Here is a 24,132-nt window from a genome sequence, read left to right on the forward strand (position 1 = left end):
ACACACACACACATAACACTAAGAGTTAGGACACTGCAAAATCTTTCAGAATTGCTGTTGACTTTTACTTGAATGAAGAAATGCATTACATGCCTGATACAATATGAGCTGTATGCATGTGTGGGTAGTGATATCTTCCATCGCCACCCCAAATTAAAGATAGCTCTACTTACGCCTCTTTTCATCCTACAAACCCACTGATCTCCTTTTTTAAACCATTCATCTCTCATGTCTCTCTATTCTGTGCCTCCTCAGTCCCTGTCTCTATTTCTCAGCATATCATAATCTCTCCTTTCCTCTCTGCTCTCTCCTCCTTTCAGGGGGGTGAAGGGTAAGTGAAGATCGTTGGGGCCCGGTGGAGAGGCCTGGACATTGTGTGTGTTGTGGAGTGTGTGTGTTTGCATTCGCCCCATCATTGCTCATCTCTGGCAGCCTCTGTGGCAGTTCCCCAAGCTACAAGCTACAGAATAAATACACTTTAAATCACCACACACAAACACGCACACGCGCACACATGCAGCCCGCTCCCTGGCAGCACTTTGCTGCTGTTAAATGAGGGGTCTGGGGAGTTGTGCCGGCAAAGCCTTTGGCTACTCTCACTCTCCTCCTCTCTATCTGTGCACTGAACACACTCGAACACACACTGGGAAAAATAAGTCAGAATTATGATGGGCAGACTGTAGGAGGATATTATAATGTTAAATAGATGGGACTCCAGCTCTCATGAGGCTTTTATGTTCCTGGTTTGGTGATGTTCAATTACATGGTGTTAGCAACAGTATCCACCACTGTGCTTATTTATATCTCTTAAAAAAGCCTGCAAGAGATATTGTAATATTATTTAATTATATCAATATTCACAATTGTCCACTATCACTGACATACCAGAGCTTAAGACCAGGGCAAACAGTAGGCTTCACAAAAGCAATTGAAATGCTGCATTGGTAACGGTAGATACTGAAGTTTGAAACACAGACAAACATAACCTCCTTGGTCACTTTAGAGTCTCCAATTAACCTAACCCCAGTCTGTATGTCTTGGACTGGTGGAGGAAGCTGGAGTACCCGCAGAAAACCCACCAGACATGGGGAGAACATGCAATCTCCACACAGAAAGGCCGTGGCTCGCTGTGAGGCTCTAGTGCTAACCACTGCACTACAGTGGTAAATGGTCTGTATTAATATAGCACATTTCTAGTCTTGATGACCACTCAAAGCTCTTTACAGTACAGTTTCTTGCGGACGGCTTTTGATTAAAGGAAAAACAATTTTTTGGGGTTATTTTTTGAAATTATTTTACCTCAGACTGAAAAAGCAGAAGAAAATCACTGGTTCCTTTTCAGCCTCTGCCCGTTGTATGTTTTTAAACCGATCACCGCCTCCACATTCTGTGGGGGTCTTTATCACTCCATCTTCTCTGCAGTGGGTGTGGGTGCAGGTGGTGATAGCCCTCCCCTCCCTCTCCACTGTGTCGCTTTCTCTCTGTGCCCATTCAACTAAATCATGCATCAAGACAACTGAATACAGTACTGTTGATATTTCATCCACTTTGGAAAAAGAGCACCTCGCTGAAAACTGCAGTCATTACAGGACAGCTTTTATTACCAGGAGCTTGAAGCTGTCTAATTGGTGAGATAAAAATGATGTTAAACTGTGATCTACCTACTCGTTTTTTAAATTTGAATGATTCTAACAGTGCCAACAGATAAAAAAGAACGGAATCTGTTAAAGTGGGGTTAGGCTGTAGACAGCAATTCCCACACACACACACACACACACACACACACACAGACTATATATATCCCTGACCCCAGGCTGTCAGCGCATCTTGTCCTCATCCGGCTCTCTGTCCTTCCCACAATGTAACATCAACTAGGTTAACTGTAGCTAATACAACACAGCACTGCCGTCCTCAATGTCTCCATACATCCCTCTACCTATATGTCTCCTTCCTTCCTCATTAGTTTGAAGCAGTCTGCGGTGGTGCAGGGGTTATGATGTCATCTTCTGGACACTCATTGATCCTACAACTCACAATATGACTAAAAAACTAGTCATAATTTATGTGAAAAAAAAAATTACATATTTTCGCAGAGGTTTGTAAAATCCTCTTTCCTTCTTTGATCTTCAGTGGCCTTATCAAAGCAAGTTGAACTTGCACTTGTTGTGCCACACAACTGCTGCTCTGAATACAATACAACTTTATTTCTCTAGCCACCATAGTATGTCCATGCTTCATGTTTGATTGATGCTACTGGAAAACCTGTACTTATCTTTTAAAAATAAATCCTGACTAGCAATGATATTTAGATTTATCACATTATCACAGCATGACACAAGGCCTGAAAGTGTAGAGAGAATAAGTGTGAACTAAAAACAGGCTCTGCAGTGGTACCATGGAACTTATCAATCTGATTTATTTTCCTTTCAGTTACACAACTCTTTGGAAAGTTCTTCTTTTTGTCTTTTCTTTAGCTGCCCTTTCTGCCTCAGCCTTTGTCTTTGAGGCATAAAGGCTATTTTCACATTAATAAAAAAAGAAAAGCTAGAAAATAAAATCAATATGTCTCTTCTTCACATTCTCTCCCTTCTGATAAGCCTGTGGTTTTTAGCCTGACTGAGGACAGCTGTCATTGTTAGGAGGTTAAGTTATTAATACGTAAATGACGTGGATGTAGAAAAGCTCAGGCAGTGACATTTTCAGAGAAGCAGACATCTCTCTGTGATCTCCGCAGGCTATGACGGAGAGACATTAGAAGTAAAGAAAGCACTCACCTGAGGCAGTTTTCAGGTAACCTTTGGAGTCCATCGTGGTGTACATGACATAGGGACCTGGCTGGTTAACACCAAAGGGCTGTAAAACACACATGCAAACACAAATGAAAATAACTGACAAATGTTGACATTTTGGAAATGTCTTTTCACATTAGCTGCCTGTCAGTGAGGACGAGAGAGGACAGGGACAAAAAATAAACAACGAGGGGTGACGTAGAGAAACAGGGGAAGACATGAGCAGGAGTGGGCACATAGACAGATGGCGACCCTGAGCACCTTTTTTATACAGATTTACTTTCACTAGGTGACACAACCAATGTCTGACTTAACTGCCTAAAATTTGACTGAGTGTAAACAAGTGAGACGGCAGTGTGTTTGTGCGCCTGTGTGGGCGGACACAGAAAAGTTTTATCATCTCTTCATTATGAAAGGATGACAGTTAATGAAGAGATCCGCCGGGCCAGCCTTCACATTACATGAGCTAATCATGAGACTGTTAAAGCATGCAAACATGCACGGTGACAGAGACCTGGCCCTGTAAGCTGTGACACTCGGCAGTCGGGTGAGAGAGGATTAGAAATGAGGTCAAAAAAAGAAACAGAGAGAGGGAGAAAGAGAAAGAGAAAGAGAGAGAGAGAGAGAGAGAGAGAGAGAGAGAGAGAGAGAGAGAGAGAGAGAGAGAGAAAAAGCCACAGAGCAGACTGGTGGGCTAAAAGGAAGACAGCGGAGGAGAGGTGTGACTAAGAAGAAGAGGAGTGGGAGGGCGAAATGAAAAGATAGACAGGGTTGATGGATGGTGAGAGGAGAGGAGTAGAAACAGCCGCGAGCTCCACTCGTCGACTGCATTCATCATAGCTTTCAGTTAGACAACAAGCGGGTGGAAGAGAAGACAGAAAACCAAAACAACTCTAGTACCAGCAGCCTCTTGTTGGTGTCAAAGCTTATATGTTTTGCAAAGGACTTTCCACTGGTGAGAGGTTATGGAAGGAGTTGATGCTATTGTGGTGTTTCCACCGTCCACCTACACATGAGCATCCCACATTAGCTCTTTAAGATAAAAAAAGGTGCTGAAAGCAATTGCCTAACTAAATAATGGCTATTTTAAACCCTGAAAGAGTTTTTCAAAACACTGAAACATTTATCAACATTTTACCTCATTCAGACTGAGACAGTGACTTAGGTCAAGCCTGCGTCACATGTCTATTAGACCGTTTACATGGCCACCAATATTCTGACTATTTATATTTTTCTGCATTATTTTGACTATGGTGTTTACATTAGATTACAATAGAATATGAATAGAATATGAACAGAAAATGAATAGAATATTCCATTAACACTACGTCAGATGTTGTCATTATCAAGCAGTTATATATCACAAAATGCTGTGAAAACTTCAAGAGGACGTTATAATGTGATAAAGACCTAAAGTCAGAATATATCACAAGTCTTATTCCATTATTGCTTAATCTGAGACCAACTTCATTCAAGTTAGGATAATCAGAAAATGCTTTTTAAATGGCAATTTTTTTTTTAAGACTATTGGCTTAATCAGGTTAATAATAATCCTCAAGAGCAAAACTAAATAGAAATAACAATAATGTGGCATTTATCATAATAATCATAGTTATTTACTGATATTAACACATTTATCTTGACATAGGTTCTGGCCAGATCACCCAGCCCTGCTATTTCACCCCACAATACAATTTTTGTCATTAAACAAGTGGAACAAACCAAAAGGCAGACAGAGACAGATTTCTTACCTTCACATCTTCTGGGCAGCGATTGGAGCAGAGGCCGCTGAGCACTGAAAAAGACGGAGGTGGCAGAGTTAGACATGTTGCTCAGCATGTGTTACATGACTGGCATGATACCACTCGGCTGTGGAATGATCTGTGAGTCTGCTCTTTCTGTGCCCTAAGGGCCACTGTATCAACAAATATCAAACATCAAGCAGTCAAACTCACACAGAGAAATAAAGTTTCTTAACACAATTACCTCAATTCCACTGGGCTGAACAGCCACAGCGAAAAAACCCCAAACCAAAACAATTCATATTAACTGTGCTTAAGGATCACTAAAACAATTCACACACTTTAATCATCTTTGGTGTGTTGTTAGGTGGATGCTGAAAAGGCAGACAATCAAAGAATAGAGGGAGTGAGGGCTATAAACAAATAGCTAGTAATGAGAGACATAGAAAATAAATGTGCAAACTATTAACAGGGCATGTGCGTGTGCGCACGTGCACACAAAGAGAGCATTTCACTTATTTGTCTGTACAAGCAAAGCAAGGACAAAGTCCGCTGAATTGCTAATCAGTTATTAGAGAAGTGACTTTATTAGCATACTAATAGGATCCTGGGTCTCGGTTGCCTTGATTTGCCTGATGGAGTCACGCTGAAGCCCAATACTGTGTTAATAAGGTCTGAACCCAGTGCTGCAGTAAACAGCAGCCAAACACATTGCACCCATTCAAAAGGAACATCACAGTAGGCCTGGTTCATTTGCATTGACAGTGGGCGGGTGGATACTAAGTGCTCGATTGTTCATCACAGACAAACATAATGGTCAGAATTGTAACTACTCTAGAATTGTAACTACTCTATGAAGACTTAAAAATCTTTTTTTTAAATGGGTTGTTGTACACATAGATGAATGGCAGAAGTCACTGGATGGTCAAAACTATATGATCTCTGTTCTTCTTGACAATTCCCTAATTGTTGTTGTGCACATTTCACTCATCACAAAGGTTCCTCTATCCATTCTTCCACAATGTTTTAAGATATGTATAGAACTGTGCAGCATCATTAAGCATTAACAAACTATTCATAAAGGCCTAAATAAAGGGGACAAGACTATGTTCTATTCTTCTGCAGCTGCTGTCTCACCAAACAAATGTGTCAGTTCACACCATCTCTTACACACTAGTGTAGACACCCAGCCCATTCTAATTTTATCTTTTCCCCCACTTGCTCACCTTGTGATTTGAAAGGAGCCATTCAAATCACACAAACCTTCAAAGTTCCCCATGTCGTGCACTTTTGAATGTACAACAACCAGTCAAGGCCTCCAGTGTCACTATGAAGTGTCAAAATTCACTCTGGGAAACTAAAGCTTGGTTTACCAAAGGAAATCTATAAAACTAAGTGAATGGAGGATGAATTAAAAAGACGTCTGTCTGTCTGTCTGTCTGTATGCATACATGTGTAGAACACTTGGAAATCATTTTTTTGGATTTATAAAGGCAAAGTCTGCCTGGCCATTGGCTGGGTGACCACTTTGGTCCAGATAAAAATCTCTCAACAGCCACTGAATGGATTGCTTAAAACTTTATAAGAATAACTTGAGTTTTCCTTTTGTGATGCGTACACCCATGTAATCAGGTTAGCCACAGTGTGAGACACACATCTCAGGTGCATCTCCTGCGAATGAGCCACGCAGCTCTTCTAGAGAGTCAGGGTCTCTGATGTCTTCTCTGCGCACCACATGTGGTTCACAGCAAAACAGACAGTGAAAATTATGTTTCACTTCAGTTTTAATGTCTGTTGAATATGTTAAAAACACATATTTTCAACACTTCCTGTATCCGTTTCAAAGTAAAAACACTCAAGAATTTCTGTTGACTGAATCCAATCATCTATTTAAAAATGTCTTTTATTATCGCAGGACCGGTAAATGGACGTCTTCATACTGCAATGTCCTGGTATCTAGTTGAGTAGTCATACCACAAACCTTACGTAGCAGCTCCGCTGCAGTCACGCAGCAGACAAACTGCTTGTGTGAACAACAAATGTGAGATGCAGCAGATCACTGACACAGCTGTCACGCATGCCAGAAGCACCCAGCTGGCCCAGGCATAACATGGTCACCATAGATAAAATCATATTTGCCAAAAATTAATATCAATCACAACTCAAGACGTTAAGTATATCCACAGTATCACCATGAAGCAGGTTTTTACATGTGGCTCAGTAGATGTTTCATTGACACATTATTGTCCTGTAACTGTAATTGGACTAATGTCAAAACAAGGTGTGAAGTAGTAAAAAATATTCTTTATATAAGTGCAGTAGTGAACGAGGGTTGATGACTGCATTGCACCATTTTCTTCTGATCCCTGTATGTGGTAACCCTTCCATCATTTTGTGTGAATAAACAAGAGGATTTCTTTTCCCCAAGCTTTGATTTAAGAAGAAATGGCGTACGTGGGGCAAAAGCAAATTTGCTTCTTTGATGTTCACAAGCTTATTAAGTATATGCCTGAAATAGAATTCAGATGGAGCTCCCATCAAAGACAAACATGTGTACATTGACCCACACTGACCACACTGCATATCAGTCACTGCTTGTTTTGTCATTTAACATGGCTTTTCAAAGCATATTCTGTAATCACATACTATGGGTACTCTAAGAAACAGCCAGGAATTGTTTGCAGTAAAGCATGTTTCCAAGTCAACGGCCTGAGAAGAGGCCTGCAGTGACATCAGACCATTCATGTCATTGTGTACTGACTCAGAGAAGTATGTGAGAGAGAAATCTGGAACCTGTAAGGCTGTAAAGCTGAAGGCGGTTTCTGGCTCTCCAAGTACCCCATAGAAGTTGAATGAAGTCATAAGAAACAAAAAAAACCCATTAGGTGATTTAGCTCTGAAGAATCAAAGCCTTTAACAGAACCAAAGGAGGTCTGACGTATTCACAGCAGAGTGGTCAGAGACTGCCATGTCTGGAACCACATCATCACATCACAGGCCTTTGGGCCAAAGTCGTCTAGGAAGGACACCGCTGATCAATAAATCATAGGGGTCGGATTATTCATTGTCGGTTTGAGGTCAGGCTATACGCACCAGTATCAACGGCACTGTAAAGCAATAACACACAGGGATTAGACTGCCATTTGTCTGAAGTCAGTCTCATTTAGGATTATCTGGAAAGACAACACAGCACATAAGACAAAGACAGGAGCAGGACTCCGAGTCACAGCGTCACTACAAATCCCCCTGATCTCCTCTGCTACAAGTTTACTTTATTTTTTTTCACAATTAATTTTGCAGCACAGCTGATGTTTTCACACATTACAAATCAACTGTTTTCACTTCAGCAGTTTCCTGTCTACATGCGTTTGTGTGGCCATTGCAGGTCAATTGAGAAAGCTGAAATGTATGAAAAAAGTAGACTTCCTACAGGAGTCAGTGAATTTGTGCGGGCTGCAGCACAAACTGTGAACTCGTGTCACCATCAGTGTTGAAGAAAGAGATGTCGGTTTATGAAAGGACTGACGGGAACAAACTATGGCACGCAGCTTGAACATGCACACACGCAAGAACACACAAACACACACGTGCATGCAGCTATCCTTATTAGGACTTTCATTCATTGTGGAAAGCTTAAAGGGATAGTTCACCGAAAAAATTTAAACTCACTCATTATATACTCACCACTATGCTGATGGAGGGGTGGGTGAAGTGTTTGAGTCCACAAACTCTTCAGGAGTCTCAGGGGTAAACAGTGTTGATTCAATACAATTGAATTAAACAAAACAGGACCCCTTCTTCAAATGTAAAAAAACATAAAATGCTGACATACTGCTCGTGTGGTGCCAACCAAGTGTCCTGAAATTCATATTTGACTCGAAACAACATCATTTACACCATGTTGTGAGCCTGAATGTCCTCTGATATCCTCCTTGGGGGCACATTCACATTCTCATGGACAACAGAAAACTGCACACACTCTCGCCCAAGGGCACGTGCGGGGTGCGCATTCGCATCGCTATGTCCGCTAGCATCGCTACGTCCACTAGCATCGCTACTTCTAGTGGACCTTTAGGATTAAAACATGGTATAAATGACGCTGTTTCGAGTCGAATATGAATGTCAGGACTTTCTGTTCTATTATTACATCTGAAGAAGGGGTCACTTGGGCTGCAACACTGTTAACTGCTGAGGCTCCAAAAGTGTTTTGTGGACTCAAACACTTTATCCACCCCTGCATTGGTATACTGGTGTTTAAATAATGAGTCTTATCCCTTACCTTAAGCAAGACCAAATAATGCCTACCTATTATGACCTATCAATAGGTGTGTTTATTGTTTGGTTGAGGTGTAGCATTAGGTGGAGTGCATTGTGGTTCATGGAACCACTGGTGGAGGATGTTGGGAAGTTTTGCTGAGTCTGCCTGCACATAGTTCCAATCCAATTGAACTGCATACACCACAGGGACTGTATTAAATGTTACCAGGTGAAAGGGAAGGAGCTGTCGAATGAGAATAGGCCTCAAATCGTGAACCGGATAAAGTTTAGTTCCTCTTATATTACACTAGCCCAAACCTTAAACAGGACATCAGAGATAATGTGACTGAGCTTAGGTCTCCATGAGGTCTTCTTGTCCTGAAAAGGTCAGTGTTTAAGCTGAAAAAGATTCTAAAGAGGTAACAAAAATACATTTTTGGGAAACAAGTGACAAGTTTTTTTTCCTATTACTGTAAACACAGTTGAGAGGAATTGATTTGCATGACAATCTCTGTATTTGTGCATTTCTGGTGTAGATGTCAATGAGCTAAATCCCACATAAATTAAATGTGAAACATTTGTAAATGTGAAACATTTGTAAATGTAATTGTTAGCGGCAGTGCACACTTGCTACATTAAGATATTGATTACATGAATTCACTGATGCACAAAAAGAAAGAGAGGAGGGGTATAGACATAAACTGCATGAACACAGGAGTCCTTCACAACTCATTGGGCACGCTATTGCTCCAGGAAGTAGATGAGTTTGTGTCAGGGTGGGTATTTGTGTGTGTGTGTGTTTGTGTTTGTGTGTGTGTTTGTGTTTGTAAGGCAAGGCTGTCACTACAGAGGAAACTTGAATCTAGTGTTACTTCTGGGAGGCCGCTTTGTTCTTCATACTTCAATCTCTGGTTGACATGTAACAAGTATGTAACAGCTCCTCCGTGGCTGAAACAAGATCCCTGGAATAGCTTGCACACATCCTGTGAGGTACACATTATGTCTCTCTATCTCTCACAGACACACACACATTATACAGCCTATGCCACCTTCATTAGACTGAGCTAGCCTATTTTCTAGTGTAATATTAAGACTGATGGCAGCTCCTTTGCAGGACTAACCTAATCAAGTGGAGGACGAACTGGTCCGTATACTCTGTGTGTGTGTTGTGTGTGTGTCACAGCGAGCAGCATTCTATCATTAGTGTGTACTCTTTTATTGTTACTAAAAAAATGCCCCCCTCTAAATGAACTAGACATTTAAGTGGAATCTTTAAACAGACACAAACAGGGATAGCATGTTTATGTGTACAAGAGATAATATAAATGTGTACATATGGTGATGCAAAAAATAAATAGATTAAATAGAAAGGGCATTTTCCAGACCTCCAGAAGAATCAGGAAGCTTCTGTCTGAATTTGAGATTCTCCAACAATGAGTTTGTGTTTTGACCCATGTCCGTGTGAAACCCAAAAATGTTCGATTGGATCCAGTTGAGCAGGAGGTTCCAGGAATTAACATTGTGAGATACAGCTTTTTTTCAAGTGCATTTTTTTGCTTTGCACACATGCACAACATATACAAACAGTAACTGCCACTGCAGATCATCACAGTAAAAGATCCTAGAGGTTCACTGAGAACATGCACCAAGCCTCAACAACCCACTCTCTCATGCATGAACATGAGCAGTCGACAAGTGCAAGTACTGAACGTCCAGGCACAAGAAGAGAGGAAGCCGCAGGACGTCTCCAATATGTGCTAACCAACCCTCTCTGCAAGCCCTGCCAACAGTGCCCGCCCTGTAAACCAGGCCCAAACTTGTGATAATGCAGCCCGAGCCCTGAGATATGGATTTTAAAAAAATATTTCCATCAAGTTCTCTAAATAATATATGAATGTTAATAAAAAGTATTAAATATATTTAGGATTGTTTACCCTTGGTGGAGGTATTAGTTCTACTGAGTGCCATTCTTGTGAACATCATTGATGGGTGGAAAATGTGTAATATCCCAACAGGGACACATCCCTTTCAGCACAGTATTTAATGACATACAATTCTCCAACAGTGCTGAATTCACAGTCAACCCACTGTTCTCCTGCTGAGAAGCTCACATCCCCAAAGAAGGGTTCAACTGGCCTTTGAGAGATCGGCTTAACTGGTGCATCCCAATTAGATGGTTATTTGACTAATCCAGCCAGTTTTAAACAACTGTGGCCAGTCACACATTGTAAGGGAGAACACTTGTTTTCCATAAAACAAACCATGATGTCTCAACATTTTGTTCTGTGGAGAGTAAACCAGATGTGATCCAAGATGTAGGTTTGAAGAAGAATCTGATGAAGAACTCGTTTAATGAAGCACAGCTCAGAGCGTGAGTTTATGGTGAGTTTAATGATCCGAACTGCTTAACTCATCAATTTAGATGTTGTGCCTTGTCTAGTTTCAGTGGCAACATGACTGCAGCTGCCAGTTAGTCATAATTCAGATTTAATAATAGAACCACACTGAAGGCTTTGGATAAAAATCCATCACATTATTATATCTGCTGTTATTGGGGATAAGAAGAGCCTCTGTGTTCCTAATCCATGCTGCAAGGTTTGTAGTAGGACACCAGAAATCAGGTCATTTCTCACCACATAGAACTCACTTATTGGTGTAGTGTGCTACCAAATGCCGGGGGGATTGTAGAAAAGTTGCACAAAACTGGGTATGAGCATCCCCTACAAAAGTACTTAAACTTATCTATGGATGTGTGTCCCAGACTCACATGGAAGATGATGCATTCAATGCAGAGGATTAGAAAAGCCTTTCTTGTTCTTTACGGCAAAACATTCTTCACAGCCTAACAGGTCTGAAAAGAATTTACTGACAACTGAGGTGTTTGGTTTGAGGTGCTGACGTTTAATAATTGCTGGCTGTAATTTCAAGCATTCATTAACAAGCAAAAGCGATGATTTCATCTGACTTTCTAGTGAATATCAGACCAAAGCTCAAAAAGCTGTAGAAAACAAAACCTTAATCAAGTTTTTGTTTCCATTAACTGGATTAAAGACAACAAAACTGAATTTTTGTGTATTTGAAGGGAAATTTGAATTATTAAATTCAAAACTCTACCTAATGAAGTATTTTACTAAATACAAAATAAACACCTTTGTCTCATCTCATGTAGATGAGTCACTTTAAACTAAGTGGGAACTGTTGGCATCACTACAAGTCTATGTGTTAAAGGTAGGGTTGGTCATTTGTTTCTGAAACCCTTCTCTTGTTTGTCCTGACAGAAATCAAAGTTTCTAAGCAGGTATCTGTGGTCATTTCATTTCAACGTTGGGACCGAGTGAAATGATTGGCCTGTGTACCTGTTTGTCACTAACCAACCTGCCTTCTCTGCCCATTCTCTCACTGCACATCAAGAGTCTTCAAAAGCCAGGGGGATATACGTCTCTGAATCAGAAACAGTAGTCAGAAGTCAGTGAGGGAGTAATAGACTTCCAGTAGTCTTAGTCAGTGCACGTTCATGTGTTTTAGGGGCATAGCATTGATGAGAGGGTCGATGGAGGGGATGAGACGTATCAGTTGAATATTTTCAATGTGTAGCCTCCTCTTGCTAGCTTTTCCAGTATCACCAACCCTAAAAGACTATTCACACTTGTTTAAGTTTCTTTTATTGCAACATTTTTTTTTGACCAAGCATGCAGTAGTCCTTACAGTGCAGAGAGGAGTAAATACATTTCTGCAACTGCACTTATGAACACACAATCCTGTAGGCTTGTCTTTTGTGTCTTGAAAGGCGCTTTATAAATGCGAGCCATTGTTAGTATTATTATTGTTATTTTTGTGTCTGTTTATATAATCGTCTTTATGTAGCAGGAGCCTCACCTGTAATTGAAGCCTCATTGGCCTTCGATAAAAAGAAACTAAGGGGAGCCATGGTAGCTATACATGCATACTTCACAACACAGCCTCTAGCTGTTACAACAAACGCACACGCACACACACACACACACACACACACACACACACAAAGCATAAACTGTGGTGAGCAGATCTTGACGGGGGGAAAATGCCATGCCGTGTCAGCACTAGTGACTACAAGCACGAGTCAACGAGAGACGAGCAAACACACACACTGTACTCGCAAACACAGTGACACACAAACACAACGATATGACAGCTGAGCGGCATTTGCTCTGAGATGCTGATCACATCTCATTGTCCTCAGGGTGCTTGTGCTGACCGCAGGGCTGCTTACAGACATGAACAGGCACGACACATGCCCACATAAACCCCCCCCCCCCACACACACATACCAACACACACACGACTGACAGCAGGCTGACATCTTCTTTTAAAAAGCAATTGTAACTTTAGAAATGACCACTTGCTCATTGCTAAATAATCTATGTTAAAAGGATAACCTCAACAATATTGCTACACATGGTAATGTACACATAGCATATGTGTGACGATATCCACATATTAAACAGTTAATGCATTTCTGGCACGTAAATAAAGGCTTGAAATACGTTGTGCAGTTAAAGCTGTCACACAACTAACTGTCTCCCATTAAACTAGTTGCCTAAAAGTGCCTAACTGAAATCTAAAATAAAATCTACATTTGTCCTCATGAGACACACTTTAATGGCTACTGTCTGGTCAAAGTGTAAGTATGACAAGGCACTGCTGAAGGGATTCCCAGAGAGAGCATTTTCTGCTCAGTGTTCACATTGGGTTATATTATTATCATTATCACATTTTGTTGTGTAGTCACTGTCCCTGAACAGCTGGCAATGGCATCCACTGTGTTTCACTTTTAGATGAACACTTAATAAATAATGTGACCATTATGGTAATTGGCCATATCAATTAGAATAACATTTACCATCCTCACTGAGGCTAACTGCCTACAGAAAACTTCACCTCAATATTACAGTTATGTTACTGCAAAGAATAAGATGTGGCAGTTTATTTTACTTTCAGCCAAATGTTTTTTTTTCTCATTAAATGTAGAGGAAGCAAAAGCAGGTGGACATTCAGGGTGTGTCAGCATCAAGTCCAATGTTTCGGTGCAGAGAAAGATCCAACCATGCTTTGCAAACACAATTCCATGTAAATAAAACACCCTATACAATGTAAATCATATAGAAATAGACAAAGAAAGCACCATCTTGACATGAAATGATTAAAACAATACAAACATTACTGATGACTGTTGTTGCTGATGACCACTGAAACCAGCAGGTTCAACAACTTGTAAAATAAACCCAGTACATTTACTTCTTTCCTGTACTTCCCCTCACTCAAGTTGATTCGCTTTCAGGTTCTAAGTAAATATCTGTACTTCACTACATTTTTATAATGCTATGCATTATATGTTTCCATTTTCAAAATATTTTCAAAAGGTAATCAATACAAAGATGGGAACTGGTCCATCAACCAATCAGAGTGGGTGGGTGACATTAGACCCCGCCTTCTTCAGCAGCATCACTGGTGAAGAAACATCAAAAATGGATTCAGATGCCATCGCCTGGACTCAGCTGTTAATTAATATGACAATCAAGTGTTTTAACTTGCATCTTCTTCTTATTTATATGACATAGTCTTTATTATTCTTAAGGGAATAGGCTAATCTCTGCTAGTTATTATACTTTCAGTATTCAAAATATTTAATAGCAACAACTTACTAATGTTTACTCAAATAAAAGCACATGTTGTACTTTTACTGGAGAACAATTTGGTCTATTTATTTGTACTTTTTCATAAAATGTTTGAGTACTTCATCCACCACTGAATAAAACTGACTGGCCTGCATATTATATGTTAAATTTAAAATCCAGCCCACTAATGTCTCCATCTGTTGTAGTCTGGCCAGACTCAGTGGGACTTTGCCTTGGTTAGCAAGTTGTCAGTGACTGAAGAGAAAAATTAATTTTCAGCTGATTGGATTAGCCGTCAGAGCCATAAATCAAAAGTGGTGCTCAAGTCTTATTCAAAATGAGGTGCTGGCTTGTTGTTTTCATCTTCCAAACCACTACCCATAATTTGCTAATTGGTCTGTCTTCCAGCCACTTCAACTCTCAGTGGATGTGGTCCACACCAATAAAACTGAACTTAATAAAACCTGAAATTGATTCAGGCTGGCTTCTCTCAGGCTATATTTCTATAGGCTCCCTGCCACTGGGAGAATGAGGTTTAGGTAATTTTCTCACCCTCTTTACAAAGTAAAAGATTGTGGTAAGAAAAGGGACTATCTTAATAACATACAGTCAACTTTCATTATAGAAAATGTCCTAAACAGTGACACATTTTTCTCATTTTGGTTTGGATCTACAATAAAGATAAAAGGAAAAAAAGTAGCATTGGGAGAGAAACTCCTGCTATTTGGCTTTTGGGAAGAGGTTATACTATACTAAAATAAAATATGAAGCCCTGCTTTCTTCAGGTAATGAATAAAAGGGCTGTAATATGTAGTGCACTGTATTGTATTTCCTGTTTGTGGTCACATTTGCAGGCAAAGCCAATAGGTCTTCATGTATCAACAGAAGACTATGCAAGATGCTATTTTGACAAACATGGCAGCAGCCACTCCCACTCAGCCTGTCTCTGTGTGCTGCAGCAGAGAAACGACATTCAAACCAATCTGAATATGCAGCCTCCAGTCAGATCCTCCTCCGGATGACAGAGCCACACAGCCTTCATGTAAATATCCTTGTTTTCATTTGAATGAAATCAAAAGAGGGAATAAAAGACAATTCTGGCTGGCAGACTGCAGAGAGGCGGAGAGGAAGCAGAAGGACAGGAAACAAGATGTTTATGGAAAGGAAACAAGAACAGAGGCAGAGAAATAGCAGGGGGATAGGTGAGAGTGAGGTAAAAAACATGCTGATAGTGTGAGAGAGACGGAAATGAAAGAGGCTAAATGAGAAAATAGGGAGAATAGAGGAGAGAGAGAAAATATGGAAAGAGGGAAGAAGATAGCTGTATTTGGAAGAGATGAAAGGAGAGGTGAGGAGTGGAGAGAGGAGAAAGGGGTATGCAGGCCTGAGAAAAGCTCCCAGATGTTTCTCAATGCAGCTAATCTGCATCCTAATAAGTCAGCAGGAAACTAATCAACTCATACAGTTCTGCCTGTCAGTCTCTCTCTTCATCTTTTTAACGCTCAAACACACACACTCCAAACACACACTCACTCAGTCGTGTCTCCATGACTTCAGAGGTCATTATAGTACTTTCCTGGAGACTTTCTCTAACCCTAAACCATACCTACAACTTGTCTAACACTACCCTTTACTCTAACCTTACCCTGAACTGTAAACTCTTTCAAATTTAATGATTTATGGGGGCGTCTGTGAGCTCTCCTGGTAAAGTGGGGCCTTGCATGGAGGCTTTAGGAGGCTGCAGCAGCTGTGGGTTTGGATCTGACCCGACCCTTTGCAGTGCTTCCTCCCCTAATCTCTATCTCCAGTTGACTTTTACCACTCAATGTCAATAATGGTGAAATGCCCTAAAAAATATTATATAAGAGAATATGACTTATGGATCCACACATTTTATACATGTGAGGTATTCTTTAGATCATTCTATCTAATGTTGGAGTTTAGGATTTCTCCCATCTCTACAGCAGTAATCACCTTTTGCATCCTCACGTTGAATATATATCATATTGCTCTTGGTCCCAAATTCCAATATGGACCAGTGGAAAAACTCTCATCTGTAAGAAGGAATTTCCGAGATCCAATTCTTTCTCAAGCCCTAATTGGACGGACCTGAGGATAAATAGAGCGGATTCAAAATGTGGTCGACCTGAGTGGATCCGACAAGTGAACACAAACACTGGCCATGATTAATGAGCAGCCACGTTCAAAAAGAGTAGACGTAATTAACAATTCACACTCCATGTCTTTCTAAAATAGACAAAAACTAATTTTACAAGTGATGATTAATGCCACACATGATCAAACCTTAACCTGAGTCTGTAACAGCCCATATGGGTATTAGACTTATTAACAGAAATAAAAACAGCAACAGAACTAAATGTGATCCCTTAAAACTAAATATAATTCAGACTTGGACTGGCTCAGGTCGTAGGAAGGGTCTTGATTGACGATTGTCATGATGGCATAATTGTCACTGACCTATTGATTGGTTGCCCAACACCAAGGAAGCTGATGTTAGCCTCAGAATGTTTACTGGTCCTCGGCAGCTCTGTCAGCTGCTCTGTTCTCTTTTGAATCCTAAACATCAAACATGTTTAATAAATGTCTAGGCGGCCTTACGGTCCAGTGTTTATGAATGGCTCTATAACCCCTCACAGGACTAGATAATCTAAGCCAAACATCGGTACCATGGATGTTCCTACTAGACTAGATTCCTCCTCCAATTCCTAGGGGGCCGAATCAGGGTTAAATTGGCCCCAAATTCCTGTTGTCTGAGCCCAGCTTAAACAGTGCTATTAAGAGGCAAGGAGAGGGAAAGTAACACTACTCTGCTGGAACTTAACAGATATTCGAAAGATAAAACATTTAATCGGTTTAAAGCAGACAAATGCTGGTACAGCAGTTTGCATTCATTTATAAATGAGTTCTGAAAGTATCTGTTGTCCACAGCTAACTGTCTCAAAAGTTACCCCTTCAGTTCATTATATTTTTGCAGCCATCTCAAAGCAGCTGGAGAAACTTCCAGAGAGACAGCCAAAACTGCAGCACTCCTCAGTGGAAAACTCAGGAAAGCACGTGAGGGACTCTCAAAACTGATAAAACCAGGATTGAATTGTGTGACCTCAGGAGAAAAAACAGACATGACACTTTGAATTTGGTTTTCCCTCTGGAAATGTCCCTCATCTCCACTCAGGATCTCTGGAGCTCGGCCAGAGAGACCATCAGGTTCTTGGTCACCTCTCTTGCCAAGGCTCTTCTCCCACTGATTGCTCACTTTGGCAGGGTTGTGTTCTGCCTGTTATGCAGGAAACATTGGATTACAGGAGCTCATTAATCCTGTGACTCTTCTTTCCAACTTTGTGTGCAGGTTTTTCAGTGGTTCATGATTTATTTTTTAAATGCCTCACAATATACTGCTGCATCACATTTGAAAATGTATAACCAGATATAGAGGAGAAGTACGACTTGAATAACCCTAACATTATTTATGATTATTTAACTTGCTGCTGTGTTGTGCGTTCACATCATGTCACTGTGCAACGCTAGCAAACAAAATGATTTCTAAGCCAATTCTTCATTTGTTGAGCTGGCAAACTTTAGTGTGATTGGATCTGCTGTTTTCTGGAGCTATGAGACCAGCGGTGTGACTGACTGACATATTTATTAATCTCATCTGTGTAACACCTCACCCAGTCATTTTGTTCTGCTGCTGCACAGAGTCAGATTGAACCAGAGGCAGTATGTGAGTCCAAAACCTGCCACCCCCCACGCATGTTGAACTCACGGGGGTTCAATTTATGCGTATGGATGGTGTACAGCATGTTCTCACCAAATGCAATGAGGTTGAAAGTATCTTGTCTTTTCAACTCCAAAAATCCTTCTCTCATTAAAATGTATCGTATCTAATCTTTACTGTATTACATGTTTCAAATTCTGTTTTATGTTAATAGTGTTCATGTTGCTTGTCATTACCATTATTCTGTTCTGTGAACTACCCTGAACAAACCTTTTAAGGTCTGCATCCTTTCTTAGCTGGCAGCCGAGGTAAATAGGGATGTCTTGAGTTTCACAGATATTTGAATTGAACAAAATGAAATCTGGACCAGACGGTTGTGCTACATAAAAGGTAAGGGGACGAAAGGTGAAGCTGAATGTGTGGACCACATCTCAAAACAATTCATCCAAGTAGGGCTGAAACGATTCCTCGAGTAAATCTATTATAAAAAGTCATCGATTCACACTCTTTACTCGAAGCTACGTTTAATCCATATACTGCCGGCAAATGTCTGTAGACAGACTCTTGTACTGCTCAGTGGCCACAATTGTGTATTTGTGTGTGTGCTTCTGTGCAAGCGTAACAAAGTCCATTGGCTTTAGCTCCACCACTAGTTACTGTTGATCAGTGGAGAGGGAAAATCCCTGCAAACAAGTAATAAACATATTTTTCTACGCTATAACCTCAAATTGGTGCTAAAATTCAGAGGATTACTAAAGTCATCAGAATATATCACCATCAGGTAGACGTTAACATATATTCATTCATTTATCTACTGATGTTAAATATCTATGGTAAATGGGCTGTATTTACATAGCCCATTTCCAATCGACCACTCAAAGCGCTTTACACAGTCAGCAGCTTTATTAGCAGCATTATTTCTATCACACCATTCACACACTGTAGGTACAGCCATTGAGGCAATTTGGGATTCAGAATCTTGCCCATGGACACTTTGGAATGCAGATTAGAGGAGCTGGGAATTAAACCTTCTGGTCTGGACATAATGTTGAAATATTTCACTGTGAAGCACAAATCATGGTGCCCTCAAGGTAAAGTCAGTGGATCACCAATCATCAGATAAAAATCCCTAGAGGCGTGCTGGTCACATAACTAAAATATTAGCCACTCAAACACTAGGATATGATCAATAAATTGAATAAAACAAAATACAATATGTTAGCAGTGATTCATTGTCATTACAAAAACTTGAAATAATCTGGAACATTAAGTTAATAGCAGGAAGGTAAATGCGAAGTTGTTGACAAAAAAACACTGAAAGGGAATGAAACTGAAATTCAACTATCACTAAATAGTATTCAACCAACCACTTTGAGAAGAGCCCTTCTTGACGGAGTGTCAAAACAAAATGACAAACTGGGCTAATGTGCTTTTTCCTTGGCTTTCAGGATATATATGTGTTTTTTAAAGAATGGCTTCTTAGCTGCCAAGACTTCAACTTGGCTGCAGCTCCACTAAATAATATATGCTCCTATGGCAACAGAGGTAAGTACAGGTCTATATGGAATGCACCACTGAGTGAACTACCGCATGTTGGGCACATGGGAGGAAAAGATGTCAGAGCGGTACAGGTTCAGGTCATCTCAGTGTGAAAAGCCCAGCAAGAGTCCAGGCCTCTGGCAGGCAGAGAGGCAAGGCTGCTGTCTGAGGCCAGCCTGTCATGGATTTATCCCAGGATGTCTGTGTGCATCATGGGATCTTACCTTTCACTCACACTCACACACACACACACACACAGAAATATACAACTAATGCAACACAAAGTCAATCCTTCAGCAGGCGTTGTTCAATATGGCCCAGGGGAGGGTTGAGGGATGGCATTTTGAGAAAACAGGATTCCTGATTACACAACAGAGGACTGGATCAGATTGGCTGATACATCACTGTCTGACATAATTTGTCAAGTCTGAATATGACTATCAGGTATGCTATCAAACACAACTGAAAAAAAAAAGGTAAATAAAGAACTCACCTTTGGGGGTTTTGATCGTGAAGTGCAAGCCTACTATGTTGGATTTGAGCTAACATTCACAAGGGAGATAAATGAAATGTCAGCAGGGTGTAACACCTACATTTTTTTGATTGCTTGTTGTTTACTCACTAGTCTGCATTTAGCTGGATGTAGAAAACGCAGCACTAAACATGTATAAGATATCTACAACCAAAAATATAATAAGTAAAGTCAAATGAGGAGGAGAAGTGGGAGAGCTGACACTGTTCACATCGACGGGGGGAAAACAGGCAATTTGGGGTGGGTGCATCTGTGTGTGTGTTTGGTAAGATTTGCTGCAGTGAGACTAAACATGGATAACGAAAAGAACAGTGGTGTGTAGAGCAGTTGGTACAAAGGGAATTCAAGTCACAGCAGGAGGAAGGGGGAGTGAAACTCACAGACAGACCTATAATGCACAAAGCAGCTGTCAGAATAACTGAAAAACACTTGACTCAATGGTCTTAATTTAAAGAAAATATCAAATTGTGATTTCTATTAACAATATTGAGACTGAGATTTAAATTGTATTATAGTCTTGTCACTAATGTAAGGCTCTGCACACCTACTGTATATCATGCGCCCACACTGCTGACTTCCCTTATTTTGATTTGATTGATCTTCCTGACTTGTGCCTGTTGAGATGGGATGAAACCCTCATCATTTTTATTACCTCTGCCAAGGATGTTACGTTTTTGCTACTGTTTGTTTGTTAAGCAAAAACTTCAGAGCCAATTTTATTGAATTGGTGGAAGTGATGGAACAAGAAAGAATACATTTAATTTTGGTGTGTGGATTTGGAAGAAGGAGTGGATCCAGAAACTATTCTTTCACTTTCTTTTATATTGTTTAACACTGCAAGATGGAGGTATGCTATTCTAATTTGTTGGTTAGTTTGCTTGTTTGTCTGTCTGTTAGCAGACGTTCTTTAGGAATTAGAATGAATTAGCTCCACCGGGCTGCAGGTGAAAGACAGCAAAACGAACATTTCCAGGATAATTCTTTCTCTTCTTAAAGGTAGGGTTGGTTGGGTGTTTCTGAAACCATTTTTTTATCTTATTTTTTGAAATCATCTTCCCAATTAAGTCGTCCAAAAAAAACCCCACAGGTGTCTGTGGCCCTCGTAGAACAATAACAGTAAAGACCAGTCATTTCATTCAGACCAAACACAATGATTAGTTAGTGCACATGAGTGGAGTCTTCAGCCAGGGAGACAAACACCAGCTTCTAGCAGTTGTCAGTCAGTGCACATTCATGTGTTCTAGGGGCATAGCTTTGATGAGAGGGCCAATGGGTTGGGGTGGGATGTATCAGCTGCATTTTTTTTCAAAAAAACTTGTTAGCTTTTTCAGGATTACCAATCCCAGCTTTAAAGACATTGCTAATGTGTGTTAAAGCCTAATCAAAATTGTGGCTTTTGCAAAGTGAAAATGATGCATCTGTCAGGCCCAGTCTGGACATGACATTATTTACAACAGGACACGAGCACAACAGGTAGATGATATGTTGCACATGAACTTCAAGTGGACACCTGAAAACCACTGCATTCTATGCTAGTACCCAACATTTAAAACTAAAACAAACATGCAGGCTAGGACTTGGGACATTGGGGGACACCATAGATCATTCTCATGGCAGACATTTTGACATGTCAAAACAGATTTTGGTTTTCAAAACGTGAAGCAATGTCAGTCATTGCATCAAATCTGCACCATTTAAAATAAATGATTGTGATTAGCCTGACCTGTCTTAGGGTAGATGGAAATCTCTCTGAACGTAATGAGCTTGCTGAATCGTCTGGTTTGTGAAATGCGTCTATTTAGATCGACTCCCTGTACACCAGCTACCATGATGTCTAGTTTAGTAGCTGGGAGAGCACCTTCACCTGCACCACAGAGGATCAGTCAGCGCAGGTGAGAGATGTTAGCTGATTGATCCTCATGCTTGAAAAGGCAGCAGCGGAGCTGCCTCAGGGGGAACACACTGGGGAAGAGACTGGGCAAAGCTTGAGGTCCAGCAGGAAGTGCTGGACCCTTTAAGTTAAGTGTTTGGTGACTTGTGTTAAAGTCTAAATAAAGATGTTGCTGAGCAACAAATGGTGTGACTGGTTCGTCTCTGGCTGTCGTGGTGAGAGCCCCGTGGGATGGTCTACTGCCACAGTAGCTTTTACTGATCTCCTGCAGATAAGTCTAACTCTATCCTGAAACCAGAGTGCTCATGGAAGTAATTTGAACTTTCAAAAGATTCTGGAAACAATTTTACGACAAAAATAGTTCTAAAATCTATAAGACCAAACAATGGATGTTATTGTGTCAATTTTAGAAGCTCAGTGTGATGCAGCTAATCCTCATCTAACAGCCTAGTCTCATCATTAAAAACATTGTAGAATCATCCATCGAAGTTCAGCACAACTCCCACATCAATTCAAGGTTGCAGTGTGTGATTCAGTTGGCTGAGACAGAAGTTGGCTACTTGCTTTATCACATCAAAGACCTGTATCAGACCCCCCATAAGGATCTTCACTGTTTGACTTCCTACCTCTCAAATGATACTTCATGTGTATTGGTGCTTCATCTTGCGGTGTATTGTACCATTACAGTATAGACACTAACAAACACAAAGATACAAAGATGCACGCAATTCCTGACTTGCTAAATTCTACTAAACTCCACATGGAACACAGCCTAGTGCATAGCTGTTTTGTAACTGACAGGAGGATATGTAGTATACCAGTCTTAGTCATTTCATTAATTAAATTTTTGCTAAATACCAGTTTCTGCAGGTTTCAACAAGTTAAATTTAAAGCTTTTAAAAACCCTTCTAAGACCATTATGAATGAAATTCAAGACCTATTTTAAGTGCGACAAATATGAAGAGCTCAGCGGCTCTTGAAAACCCTGTTAACAGGCAGACTGAGTCAGTAGCTTCCTTTAAATCAAAGCTTAAAATGTACTTCAATTGTACTGCATTCCCTGATTTTACCTTATTCTAGTTTTTATTATTGTGTTGTGAGGTCAGTCCACGTGTTTACATCTGTTATTTCAATGTAACATTTCTGTCCCACACTGAAATCATTTTAACATGAGCGGGAACTTTTTTCAAACTTAAATGAGATAAAGGGAGTAATGACGTAAATAGTGAATCAATCAAATTTAAATTTGCTACTGGATTAAAATAAGATATTACGCTAGGTTTAAAAGAAATGGCATGGTCATTTTGCTTTTAGGGGGGTCCTGAACACACTTGATGAAGGGGTGTGAAATGGGACAACACTACCCCTTCACGGCCACACAAAAAACGAAGGGGTAGGGCCAAGTGATAGGGCTAAGGGATGAATTGGGTCAGGGCTTATAATGTTTTTATTCTTAACATGTTTATTATATCTAAGAACCATATGTTTTTTCTAATGAGTAAAAGTACCATACAATGTATTAGACAGGTCAAATCTTTGAATATGTAATACTTCGCAAATAATATTAATTCTTACACATATTGTTAGTGTTATAGTAAATGATGTGTGTACTGGTGTGCGTTCACAAGGGCATGGTGTTGATTTATGAGCGCTTGTGTGATTCTGAAAGCAGAGGAGCTAGAGTGGCCCATCCCTTCCCAAAAGACTAAACAACAACTGTTCGCCAACTGTGCTGAAACAGAAATGAGCACGCTTCTTTTCTTACTAATGAGCAGAGCAGAGTGACAGATTAAACTGCAAAGGCCCACCCTAGAGTGGAACTATTTTTGCTTTCCTCAAATGTCACTAGGTACTAATGCTGCACCAATATTTTGACTTCAAAAGAGCACGTCATGATTTTTACTCAAACGCTTTTACAATAAAGACTAAAAGAAACATAATCTATTAACTAAGAGAAAAAAAGGCAAGTGCCAAAAATATGAATCTATTTCT

General features: G+C 40.3%; 1 protein-coding gene across 1 annotated transcript in view; it reads right to left on the bottom strand.

Moving 5' to 3' along the window:
- The window catches only part of itfg1 (integrin alpha FG-GAP repeat containing 1), a 136,223-nt gene that overhangs the window by 28,929 nt on the left and 83,162 nt on the right, over window positions 1-24,132 (bottom strand). The window contains exons 13-14 of the mRNA XM_020080272.2: window positions 4,541-4,584; window positions 2,775-2,853 (exon numbers count right to left, since the gene is read on the bottom strand). Of these exons, the coding sequence (XP_019935831.2) occupies window positions 2,775-2,853; window positions 4,541-4,584 (123 nt within the window). The remainder of the gene's footprint in view (window positions 1-2,774; window positions 2,854-4,540; window positions 4,585-24,132) is intronic.

This window comes from Paralichthys olivaceus, chromosome 1 (genome assembly GCF_024713975.1).
Source record: "Paralichthys olivaceus isolate ysfri-2021 chromosome 1, ASM2471397v2, whole genome shotgun sequence".
NCBI lineage: Eukaryota > Metazoa > Chordata > Actinopteri > Pleuronectiformes > Paralichthyidae > Paralichthys > Paralichthys olivaceus.